Source organism: Sylvia atricapilla, chromosome 12 (assembly GCF_009819655.1).
Source record: "Sylvia atricapilla isolate bSylAtr1 chromosome 12, bSylAtr1.pri, whole genome shotgun sequence".
NCBI classification, from domain to species: Eukaryota; Metazoa; Chordata; class Aves; order Passeriformes; family Sylviidae; genus Sylvia; species Sylvia atricapilla.
This window is the reverse complement of record NC_089151.1, coordinates 19,687,364-19,699,851: the sequence shown is the minus strand read 5'-3', so window position 1 is coordinate 19,699,851 and position 12,488 is coordinate 19,687,364. Positions and strand designations below refer to the sequence as shown.

Below are 12,488 nucleotides of genomic sequence, written 5' to 3'. Positions count from 1 at the left end.
CACTGAGACAAGAATTACAAGTCACAAAGGTGTGACAGACAGTACTGCAGTGTATCACCGGCTGGAAAATTTTGTAGTTTTGGGTTTTTAGAATGCATGTACATGGGGACAGGATGGAGGATTTAGGGTGGTGCCCTTGGTTCTTCTTCTCCTCTGGCATCCATCTTCTGATGTGACGCTGGCACAAAGTAGTTTAAGGGTCAGAGTAGAGTTGACCCTGTTAGTACAGGTAACAGGTATTGGCACACCACTGTAAATAATAGAGATGTAATTATCTGTATAAAGAGGCTGCACCCTCCCATTGAAGGGGGAGTTGTCCTGTGTCAATACAGCAGAACACCTCAGCCAGGCACAGAGAACACTGTAAGATAAGAATTAATAAACAACGCCAGAAACCAAGAGAAAAACAAGACCTTGAAGACTCCGTTTCATTCTCGTGTCTGGCTCAGGGCCTTCAGAGGGCAAAAGACTCTAAACCACCACCTGAATCTTGGGTGAGCAAAGAGAACTAAGCCTGAGACTTAATCACCACATAGACCTTCTGAAGCGGCTGAGACCAAAAAGTGACAAAGATGGGACTGAATTTCACAAGGTGCAGAATATTCTGACCCTTGAGGCATTGGAGCAGAGTCAGCAGCTGAGCCATTCAGGTGATAGGGAAGTGTTTTGTGCACTATTGCTATGAGACACTGGCTTAGAGGAGAGGGTCTATACAGAATAACATTAAAATCAGTTAACCACCTTGTGCATATCAAGTGGTGAGAGATCTTAAACCAGTCATTTATTTTCAACAATAGATAGTTTGTTTGGAGAAAATCGTAAAGATGTCCCCAAGAAGCTGATATTGTGTAGGGCCTACACATTTGCTTTTTGTTTGCTCTCTTGAGTGGTGCTAAAGTAGTAAACTGGCAGTTTTGATGCTGATACACAAAGAAAGCCATAATAGGGAAGAAAGCCACCTTTAATTTCAAGCTCCACTAGAATCATGAAAGGAAAATTAATGTTTACTAAATGAAAAGGGATGATATTGCTGGAGAGAGGAAGTTTTGGTTAAGCTTTTAAGAGACTATTAATAACTTTCAGAAATGGAAACATATATAATAAAACATGCTCAAAATGGCATAAACTGCAGAAAATCCAGGAAGTATTTTAAACTGACTTAAGCTCCTCAGTATGTTACTATGTTTTAAAAATCATGCAAATTAAACGATAGCTGACATATGGAAGGAGGCTTTCTAGTGCAGACACATTTTCTATGGAAAATTAAATACAGTCTTATATTTAGAATAAATGTTTTGAGGTGAAATGAAAGTCTGCTGATCAACTTTTGCACGTTTTTGTAATGCTTCTGCAAATTTCCAGGGGAATCTTAGATGCATCCAGGCTCATTCCCTGGGAATATCCTTTCAGAAAGCTGCCATTCTGAGAGTCCTCTGACACAGTGCAGCTGAGTTTTGCCCATGATATGCTGCCAAGCACCATAAATGAATGCAGCTCAGAGATGGCAGGTCACTTTTTATTTTGCCAGACACAACAACAAAGTGTCAACCTCTGACAGTTTTTAAAACTAAGCTTTAAAGGAAATATCAAAGGTTTTTTTTTTTTTTTTTTTTTGTCAGAGAAGAAATGCTCACAGAAGGACAGAGGATAGGGAAATTTGTGGAAGTGAAAGCTGCCCTAGAGGAGTGAGTCAGCACTACATCACTCTGGTTTTATACTGATAAATACATTTGGGATTAGGTGACATGGTCTTTATGCCATTAAATAAATGAACAGTGGATCTGGTTCAGTCATCTGATGTGTACGTGGGATTGTAACTGCTGCTGGTAGTGCACTGGATTTGGTGACAAAATCATAGTTAATATGATTTGGTCTTCTGTCGTGGTATCTAAAAGTCCTTAGGCACCTTGAATGGCCTGGAGAGAATTCCCTTTATAAGAGGAAATGGAAACACTGAATGGGTGAATTGCCTGATGTAACACAATACAGCACAATCTATGAGCAGCTGGGCAAGACAGGAACAAATCACAGCAGCTTTGGATCCCAGTTCCACAGCCTTAACAGCTCAGTGTGTGACTCCTATGAAAAACGTGCTAATGGTTGACAGGAAATACTGTCAAATAAATGCTGGTCTGCCAAGCTCTGGCATAAGAGCTGTAGTTGCTTTACTGGGCTTTAGGCTCATGAATGGGGAAGGGAAGGGAAGGGAAGGGAAGGGAAGGGAAGGGAAGGGAAGGGAAGGGAAGGGAAGGGAAGGGAAGGGAAGGGAAGGGAAGGGAAGGGAAGGGAAGGGAAGGGAAGGGAAGGGAAGGGAAGGGAAGGGAAGGGAAGGGAAGGGAAGGGAAGGGAAGGGAAGGGAAGGGAAGGGAAGGGAAGGGAAGGGAAGGAGTGGTGCCTTCTCAATATCATGTAATAAATAAATGCTGCATCTTTTATAAGACTGCCAAGAATATGGCACAATCATGACCGTAGGGAGAAGGTTGTAGGAGACCATCTCTGTATAGTACGCTGGTGATAAAACAGCTTATTTGTGATTGCTTTCTACACTAGACTGACATTTCTTGTACACTAGACTAACATTTCTTTTGAGCAGATTTGCACTGGCAGTGTGGTGTAGGGTTTCCTTTGAAACCATCTGGCCAGATTTTGGTCCCTTAGAGCAGTAGGCTGATGAAGTCGTTGCTAGCACTTCTTTCCAATGTGAAAAATGACCAGGTTCACATTCCCAGTCTAAACCACAACCATTTCAAGCAGCAGGAAAGGGAATATCTTACGGCCCTGCTAAGTGCCTTGCCTTGGCAGAGACACTTTGTCCCAATAACTGTAGACCATTGTCAACCAGTCTCCAGGAAGTCCTTTGTTTGGGGAAGTTCAGTTTAAGAAGACTCAGAGTATGTGACTGCAGATGGTTCAGCCACTCTTGAGTTGGCAAAACTACCCTCACACACGTAACAGATGTTTCTTCTGCCTCAAAAGAGCACCAGCAAGCCACCTCACCTCTGCTACAGCCACCAGAGTCTCTGCTCATCACTTCTGCTGATACTGTCAGTTGAGAAGCAGATTAAATGGCTTCAGGCTTATAAAGAGCAGTAAGTTGCAAATGGCAGGAAAATGACTTCTGAAATTATACAATGCCAGTTCGTTTTCAACTGTATTTATAGAAAGTTTCCATTCTGACAAACAAACGGTGCACTGTACACTGGGACAGAATTCTGGAAATGTACAGTGAGCATGGAGATGTGCACAGGTGTGTAGTTGGTGAGTAACAATGTGTGTGTGCTGTGAATAAGTAACTTTGCTCCAAGGCTGCTGCAATATTTGCTGTGGCTCCCTTGTGCTGTCAGGGACAACAGCATCCCTGTGCCAGCCCTTCCCCATATCTCTCCTTCCTCCCTCTCCTCCCCATCACACCCTCAGTAAAGCAGAAAATAAAGAGGATGAAAGAATAATGTTAGAAACTGGTCAATGAAGAAAGATGGCAATCAGTGCGAAATCTCAGTCAGATGAGTTTCAGGCTTGGTTATATTCATATTTGACTTTCAAATTCTGATACAGAGTGCAAAGCCATTCTGTGTTTTCACTCTTTAGGAGCTTTTACAATATGGATCCTTTGAGATGTATTTTCCACCTTTTTTCAGCTCCCAGAGAAGCATGTGACCATATATATTCACCTTAAAAGTTTTAACTGAAAACTCTTCCAGGTTTGTGAATTCAGTAACTATATGGCAAAAATTCAGTAGGTTTTTTTTTCCCCCCACAGGCTTATGCAGAAGATTACTAATACTTTCTCTGGTTTTTATGTGGCAAAATCTCCTATTAGAAAAGTCTATGCCATTTTAAAATACCCTATCTCTTCTGACTACAGTCCATAGAGCATAGTCTCAAGTACACTGTCCAGCTCTGGGGATTGCAGTACAGCTATTTACTGTGTCCTTGGTGCCACGTGGCAGCTCCTTCCTGGTGCTCAGGACCTCACCCAACCACCTGCTGTTCATGACCACAGTCCCATGGACTGGCTGCTCTGTGGCTCAGAAGTTTCTGTGCTGTTTGAAATCCACTCGAGATCTGTCAGGAAATGCTGTGCCCCTTGACTCTCCTGTCAGTGTTGTTGTTGGTCCAGTTGCTCTGTCCTGTACCACCCAAAAGCAGCTCTCACAGCCCTTGTTCTCAGGGCTCTCAGGAGCTGCTGTGGCTGTGGCCAAGGCTGGGAAGGGCTTGTTGGCCCTGCTGGCTCTCTCAGAGCACACCCTGACACAGAGGGAGCACACTCTATGCTGGAGAACCCTCCTCCTACCACAGGCTGGACAGGACCCTTCTCTTTTCTGGTTCTGTTGCCCTTTTCCCAACCTGGAAATGAAACCTGAGATAATTTTAGTAATGAGGTAATGTAAAAGAGGATCTTTATTTGAAGACCTTCAGGAGCAGTTATGGAAAGATGCCCACAAAAACCCACACCCACAGGGATGAGTACATATTTATAGGTTTTAGGAAATGAGCATAATTGATAAAAAGCACCAGTTAGGATGACAAGTGGTGATGCAATTTCCCCCAGGTCAAGCCCCTTCCCTGGAGTCCCCCCCTTGGCACTGGCTGTATTTTGTCCATGAGAATGGATCTCCAGGAGTTGTTCTCAGCCTTGGTTCCCAGGAAGAACCAAGACAGCATGGGGGCCTTGCACCTCCCACAGGGGCTTGAAGCTCTGGAATTTGTTTTGTCTTTCTGCCTAGGGAAAGGCCATGGGAAACTACTGGGAAAACTAGCTACAAGTACAATAGACTACAGAGCTACAAACATATGTGCAAAGAATACAGAGAACATATTAAAAAAAAAAGGCAAAACCCAAACTGGCATCAGTTCCAGGACCAACACAGTGGTGGAGTGGCTAAATAGTTTGTTACTGTAAAGTTTCTTTTTTCAGGTTTAATATCTTGTCACAGACAGGAGATTTATGCTTTAGCATTAGGATGGGGATATATGTATAAAATTTTTCTTGTGTGCCATGTGCAAACGTGCTTGACTTAGAACAAATCCTTTGGTGTGCCTATTTGAAAATAATGGTATGGTTATTGCAGAAGGCAAGTTTTATATCATGAAATCATAGAGTTGTAAAATGGTTTGAGGTGGAATCCTTTCCACCTTGAAGATGGTCCAGTTCCAACTCCACTGCCCTGGGCTGGGGAGACCTTTCACTAGTTCAGGTTGTTCAAAACCTCATCTGTTCTGGCCTCGACTACTTCCAGGGATGGAGCATCCACAGATTCTCTGAGCAACCTGTGCCAGTGCCTCATAGGGAAGAGTTTCTTCCTTGTATCTGATCCCAGTCCATCTTCTTTCAGTTTGAAGCCATCCCTTCTTCTACTTTTGCCCCAGGCCATTGTCCCAGGTCCCTCCTCAGCTCTCGTGGAGCTGCTTTAGGCAATGGAAGGGGCTCTGAGCTCTCCCTGGAGCCTTCTCTTCTCCAGGTGAGCACCCCCAGCTCTCCCAGCCTGGCTCCAGAGGGGCTCCAGCCCTTGGAGCATCTCCATGGCCTCCTCTGGACTGTCTCCACATCCTTCCTGTGCTGTGGACCCCAGACCTCTGCAGGTACGGTCTCACCTGAGTGGGGCAGAGGGGCACAATCACCTTCCTTGACATGCTGCCAACACTGATGTGCAGCCCAGGACAGGGTTGGCTTCCTGGGCTGCCAGTGCACACATGCAGGTCATGTTGAGCTTCTCAGCCACCACGTCCCCAAGTTCTTCTCCTGCTCTCAATCCACTCTCTGCCCAGCCAGTATTTGTGCTCTGATGTGCAGGGGGCATATATAATTACACAGGGAGGATTATTACAATAACATTTTGTTCCTCCATGGGGTATGACTATCACTCATACCACTGCTCAGATCTTATCCTGAGTTCCCCCCAGTAAGAACACTCTTCATACATGCCAAGAAAACAACTGTCCTAAGTGAAGTTCTTGTCTCTTTAATGACCACAAGAATATCTACTGTATTTAATATATTGCTTTGGGAAATCTGTTCTGCCCACCCCAAATGGCTGTCTGTCTTAAATATCAGCACAGAGTGATGTGTGTTATATAAATAAAACTACACAGACAGCATGTTTGTCAATCAGCAAAAAAGGCCCTACACCCTCTATCCTGGGCACATGTACTTCGTAAGCATTGGTTTCCAACAGATAAATGTAATCAAGGTTTATATGCTCACAGAAGCCAACAGGATAGGATTTTTTCACTTGAAAGATCAGAAGAAAATTGTAACTAATGTTGTGGAAAATTACTTTGATATTGCTTTCTCAGTACAGCATCACAATTAGGTAGCAATGTGAAGCACAGGGAAAGAATAAATGAATAGTAACAAATCAACACAAACAGCTACTGTCAGGAGTACTTTGCTCAGTGAAAGTAATGTAAGCATTACTTAAAGTTTTATGACTGTGGATTTTATACTGGTTTAAGTAGTACATCAAGGTCTCACTGTCATGCTTGCTAGGGCTAAAACAATCAAGAACAATTTCTAAAACAGACAGCTAGAACTGAAGTACCAAAGTATTTTTATTAATCTTGTTTCATAAGTTGTTCTATCCTAAATTAAAGATGACTGAACTATCAACAAAAAAAGTCCTTTTGGACAATGCAAAGGCTCCTATGCTGCTTTTCAGTGGAAAATGAGTGTTACCAACTTCTTTCCAGCCCTGCTGATGAGATTCCAGCGTCTGGCAAATGTGTTTGACTACATAGGAAACACAAAAGCAAAGGCTAATCCAGTAAAGCTTTGCCATGCAGAATCTGTTGTCCTAAGTAGCTTAATGATACGTGCATTTGTTCAATTCTCTCTCGAGAGCAATCAGGCAAGCAAATTATAGCAATATCCCATCTCCATTAGAGCCAGGCCCCTTTATGGACAAATGCTCTGAGCAGAGGAAGGGAAGGATCCTCTCAGCATGCCAAAAATGCTGCCTGTGATTGACAGATTTTCACAGGAGGCTCACTAGGAAGGAAATATGCCAACCCATTTTTTGAAATTAAATAAATGGATACTTTTTCCTGTGTTATTTAAGTCACCTGTTTTAGTGATAGCTGGTATAATTTTCAAAAGCAGTGGATATGAGGAGTTTCTCAGTCCACTGGGAGCTGAAAGCACTTAACACACATGAAAATCAGCCAAACAGAAATAAAAGTAATTGTACTGAGCACCTTTTACTCAAGGGTACAGTCTGGTTCCTATTAACATAAATAGTAATTGAATGTGAGAATTGAGGAATTGATTACACACCTTTGGCAGTAACAGCATCGTTGGCATGTTTGTGTTTTAGGCATCCACAGCTATCGAGCACATTACAGAGCGAGTTTCCCTGCCACAGCCAGGAGCTCTGTTCAAACTTGCTTTTATTTAAATATGCTTGGGTGTCTCCTTCTCCAGTTACACTGCTCTCAAAAATCACTTCCCAGTTACTACAATCAGCTCAACATTCAAGAGGTTTATGGCAGAGAACAGGTCAAGATGAGAGACTGACAGTGAAAAAAATGGAAAAGAAATTGCAGTGGTTTTGAGACCACACTAGAAAACCTTCTCTTTCAGGAAAAAGAATTAACTTTTCAATGCAAAGTTACACATTCTGAGATGCATTAGAGTACTGCCTACATTTGCTGTCCATACATCTTCCCTCATGCCTTAACTACTGGCCAGTTTCAGTTAAATACGGCCAGTACCTCTGTTTTTAATCTATAAACTCTTCTGCATCTAAGAATACAGAAATAAATTGCTAAAAGCACTAAAGGAACTAGTTAATTTCCTGCTCTGCACAACACTGAAGATTCATTACTTCTATAGTTTCAGCTGAGTGGCTGCTTTCAAAATTGGCGTGTGTGCAGTTGGACTAAATAAACAACATATTAAAGTACAGATTGTTTAGTGACATGGAAACAGGCACTTAATAAACCCAGACACAGAAATTAGCAATTAATGTAATTATTTAGGAGTTCTCTGTGTTACAGTTCAGTTCCTTTAAAAAGTTAGCAATGATTTTAAATAGACACAGTTGTGTTCACTGTACAATGAAGATGTCAAATGAATAAACTTCTTATGAAGCATTTGTTTAGTCAAGGGGCAATTTCAGTGCATAAAAGAGCAAACACAAGGACAGAAGCCCAGAACACAGTGGCATTATCCTGAACCAGAGTAACTGCACTGGCATTTGTCTAGGCTCTAAAGCAGCCTTCATTACAGCCATAGGCAAAGAGAAAAGGACTGTAAGTAAATCAAGAGATCTTGGATTCTTTCATACTCCTTTTGTGCCTCCCTTTGAAAGGAAATTACTATTTCAGCCCGAAAGTTTCTAGTCCTCACATCTCTGTGGCCTTTGTGGCTCTTCACAGTTTCAATTTAGTAATGCAGGAAAGTGGCATGCATATGAATAACAGTTATGAAAGGTTTAATTGAAGTTAAGCAAATTAAGTGAATGCATCCTAAAGTACTTAAAGTTTCTGATGTGACTCATTCATACATCTCTTATTTTGCATCTCATGACACACTGAAATAATGGCAAATGGTAAGCAAATAAAGGTAAATTCAGAGGAGTGCATTTCCAGGAACAGAACTTTTGATGAAATCTCTCATTTTCACATGTATAGTGATATAGTTGGTAGCAAAAGGCAATCTTAACTTTAGCAGAAACTTAACTCCACTCAGCTGACCCTATGCACATTGGCAAAGGTCTCTATATAATCAATTAATTGGTTCTTGGATCTGTTTTCTCAGCAAGTGCTTTTTTTTTCAATTTTTTAAAAGAAACTGATAATTACTTTCAAGGTGGCCTTCGTTAAGAATGACCTATCTTTTTTGAGGTATTCTCTGTGAAATATGTAAAACACGTTGAGAATATAAGTACAAAATATCAACCATGAAAGGGCAGGTGATTCAAACAGAAGTAGGAATGCTAACCTGGTGTCTGCTGATGAACTATTTCTTCTGGATCCTGCAGGTGAATGAAGACAACGAGCCCAACTGCTCCAAATAGCAAGATGAAGGAGAACATACATGTCAGCCTCATAATTACTGTTCTCAGATCAATCCAGTTGTGACCCAGGAAAAGAACTGCATGCAATCTCCAGGGCACTCTTCACTCATAGTCTTCGTCCTCTCATCTGGAAGTCTGATGTAATATGTCTACAAAAAGTAAAAAAACCAAACCCCTAAGACTTAGCAGAGAGGGCATTTATTTTTCCAATGCAGATTAGTAGATTTAAGTTCTCATTTAGACCAAATAACTGATTTCTCTAGTATTTCTTTAGTACAGTTAATTGAAATCATCCAGTCTATTTCTGTCCCATCAATTTATCTTTGATTTTATGTCTCTTTTTTAACATGTAGAAAAGAAGCAATATATAGTTTAAAATTGCATTTTGGGAGAAATGGTCATGCCGTGACTGCAATTTCCAGAGAAATCTCTCTCAATAGTTTGCTTAGAATGTGTCACTTTTTATTTTTATTTCTCTCTGATTAAACAATATGAACACCATAAAGGGAGATAATATGTGGGGAACAATCATGAAAGCTGCAACTTCATGCCAAACACAGAACTGGCAGCTGCTGCTCCACCTCTGAGAAAGAACAGACACATTGAAACCCACCACCACAGGCCACCCATTGAAGAAGCTCTGCAGGCAAATTGATTTCCAAGGGGAATCCTGGTCACAGTGCTTGGACCCCTTTTACTGGTTTGCAGCAAACACGAAGGAAGAGTAGGAACTGGTTCCCAAAATGTAACTGGATCTCTTAGTAGCAAATTATTGAACACAAGGGCTCAGCTGGAGGTCAGCAACAAGTTGCAGGGGTGGAAATCACTTTGCTTTCCTTATATTTTTTACTGCAAATGTGACCCGTTCTAAAGGAAAGTTTTTGAAGCTGGTCTTCATTAACAAAGGAGATTTTAAGTACAGAAGGACTGTATAACATCAGTTTGCAGGAAGGATGGGTTGTGGAGAGGTAATGATTCAAAGTAATTATGTCAGGAAAGGTCTTTAAAGGTATGTTTTTAATGTGCCTGGAATATTTGGTGTTGGGGCAACTTGTATGCTTTTCATGGTTTCCTTAGCAAGTTTTTGGTTTTCTGTAGTGTACTGGCATTCTAAATTTCTAAAATGCATCAAAGAGGAACACAAGGTGTGAAAGATGAAGTCATCCTGTGACTCTGACTGATAATGTTATTAACATTGTTTAGTGCCAACTATATTTATTCAGTGTGTAAAGCAGCCAGAGCTCCAGGCCAGGAACGCTGGGGGATGCTTGTATCTTAAATGAATGCAGAGCACTAAGTTCTCTCTATGCATAAACAAATTCAGCTTTATTCTCTGTTCAAATTACCGCAGATACTAATTGTGTATTCTTTTTCTTTCACCTTAAACATTTTTCACACCTTTCTAAAAGAAAATACCACTAAGTTTTTCAGCACTAGCAGAGCCAAGTTGGTTTAAGTCCTTGTGCAGGTTCATCTGTGCCTGTTGTGAATCTAGCATGGGTGGACATTTGCAATTACTACATATATTTACCTTTAAATGCCAAATGCTCACTCTAAAGCACCAGAGGAGTCAGATTGGCCTTCAAAGTCACTGTGTTCCAGTTCCAGCCACTGCTGTTGTGAGCAAACAGGGAACACAACCCACCCTCTCTCTGGCTCACTGCAGTATTTGTTTGGCTACTTAGGCAGGGGTTGGGATAAACGGGCACTTCCAACCATATCCAGTGGTGGCAAGGCAGGTACAACACCAAACTCACACCATCATTTTGTAAATCTGTCCAGTCAGAGCTTTCTAAGAACTGTATTTCGCTTCCCAACTTACAGGATTTCCTTTTTGTCACCTATTTATGGTCTCTGCATGCCCATGGGGAGGAGGGAGCTACAAGAGGCAGGTTTTTCAGGAAGGCCATGATGCTGCAGGGCTGGAGGGGCTCCCAGTGTCACAGCCCTGGGCACTGCCCCTCCCTGCTGGGAATGCCTCCAGCTGTGGGACACAGAGCTGGTGAGAAATGCAGAATCATCACCTGAGAGGGAATAGCTGAGAAACATCCACCCCTAAATAACAAGGGGTTAATATTTGCACAGTGCGGAATTCTGAGGTATTTTTTAATGACTTATACCTTTGAGCAAATACGGGTTTCTAAAGCAATTATTATTATTATTAGCTTAAACTCTGAAACCATTTTCCCTGCATTTGATTTGTTGAAATGTTTTTTGTTTGAAGTACTGGCAGAATCAAGAAAGAAGATCCCTAGCCAGGTTTTAATTAGTGCAAGAAACACTACAACAGCAGCTTCTAACAATTAGATTGTTTACATTATTCCACATCCTATGGAATAACTGTGACCAGTAATACAAAACCTTTTAGGTTAGACATTACAGTCTCTTCAGGACACCTCAAGATACAACAGTAACAAAGCTAGGTGATAGCATATATTTGAAAGAATAAAAGGCCACTAAAGACAGACTGCTGCTTATTGCCTGTAGCCATGGAATGTTTCTGCAAGCAGTGAGCACAGGAGTCCGAAGAGGATAAAGAAAGAGATCCTCTTTCCTCTCAACAAAATTACTACCTCTCAACAACATACAAACATCAGAGATCTTTAAATTACGGGTCTAAGCTTTCCCCCTCCCTGTTCTCCTGTAATTATTTTTCCAATCAGTTGACTTTAATTAACATGTCCTCTGTGAGCAAAGCTGGTGAATGGCAGCGGCTGGTTTATGGATGCTGAGCATGTGCTTCCCAGGCCCTCCCAGGCTGCTCCTTGAGTTACAGGAGCAGAGGAACTCTGAAAGCTGTGAGCACTGACTGATAAATGTGAACAAAGTATCCTCATTAAGGAAACATTTGAAAATACCCTTTACACTGCAATCTCACAATTTTAAAGATGGATGAGGGAAAAAACCGACAAAAAGCCAAAGTGCAGCTTGACCTTACAGTTCCATCAGGCAGTACCTCCTCAGGCATGTGAGGGATGCTTTATGTGGGAGCTCTGGATTGACCCTTCCAGTGTCCCAGCACCTGGGGGGCAGAATTTGGAGGAATCCACACCCTTCAACTTGCACTTTGTGGTCACGGACTTTAACTGTGCTCCTCACAATGGGCAAAACAGATTTTTATCATTCTCAGCATTACTCAGAGTGCAAGCAGATAAGGTTGCAAGCAGCTTCCAATCTGAACTCTGTTTTGAGCTGCCCTGAACCTATTAAACAGATGGAAAGAGGTTCATTAGAATGTGCAACAATGAATTGAAAGATTTCACTTTTAATTTATTCTTCCATATTACATTCCTATGGTGGATAAAACTCCTAGGTATCAATATCTGTTTTCCTAAGCTTTCCCGTTACCGTGGTATGTGACTGCCTTGCACTTGAAAGCAGAACAAGTGTGAGTGTGCATACAGAGTAATTAGCAATCAGCACTTTCCAGTTCAAAGACATTTATCAATCACAACACTCCTATGAATTGTG

General features: G+C 41.6%; 1 protein-coding gene across 2 annotated transcripts in view; it reads right to left on the bottom strand.

The window, feature by feature from the left end:
* CHST8 (carbohydrate sulfotransferase 8) overlaps positions 1–12,488 on the bottom strand; it is a 183,159-nt gene that overhangs the window by 132,360 nt on the left and 38,311 nt on the right. Inside the window, exon 2 of one of the 2 annotated variants that reach the window (XM_066327992.1) lies at positions 8,942–9,166. In XM_066327992.1, coding sequence (XP_066184089.1) covers positions 8,942–9,050 — 109 coding nt within the window. In that variant the 5' untranslated portion in view covers positions 9,051–9,166. Of the gene's footprint in view, positions 1–8,941; positions 9,237–12,488 lie in introns of those variants that run through there. The other variant, XM_066327993.1, reaches the window with a different exon arrangement.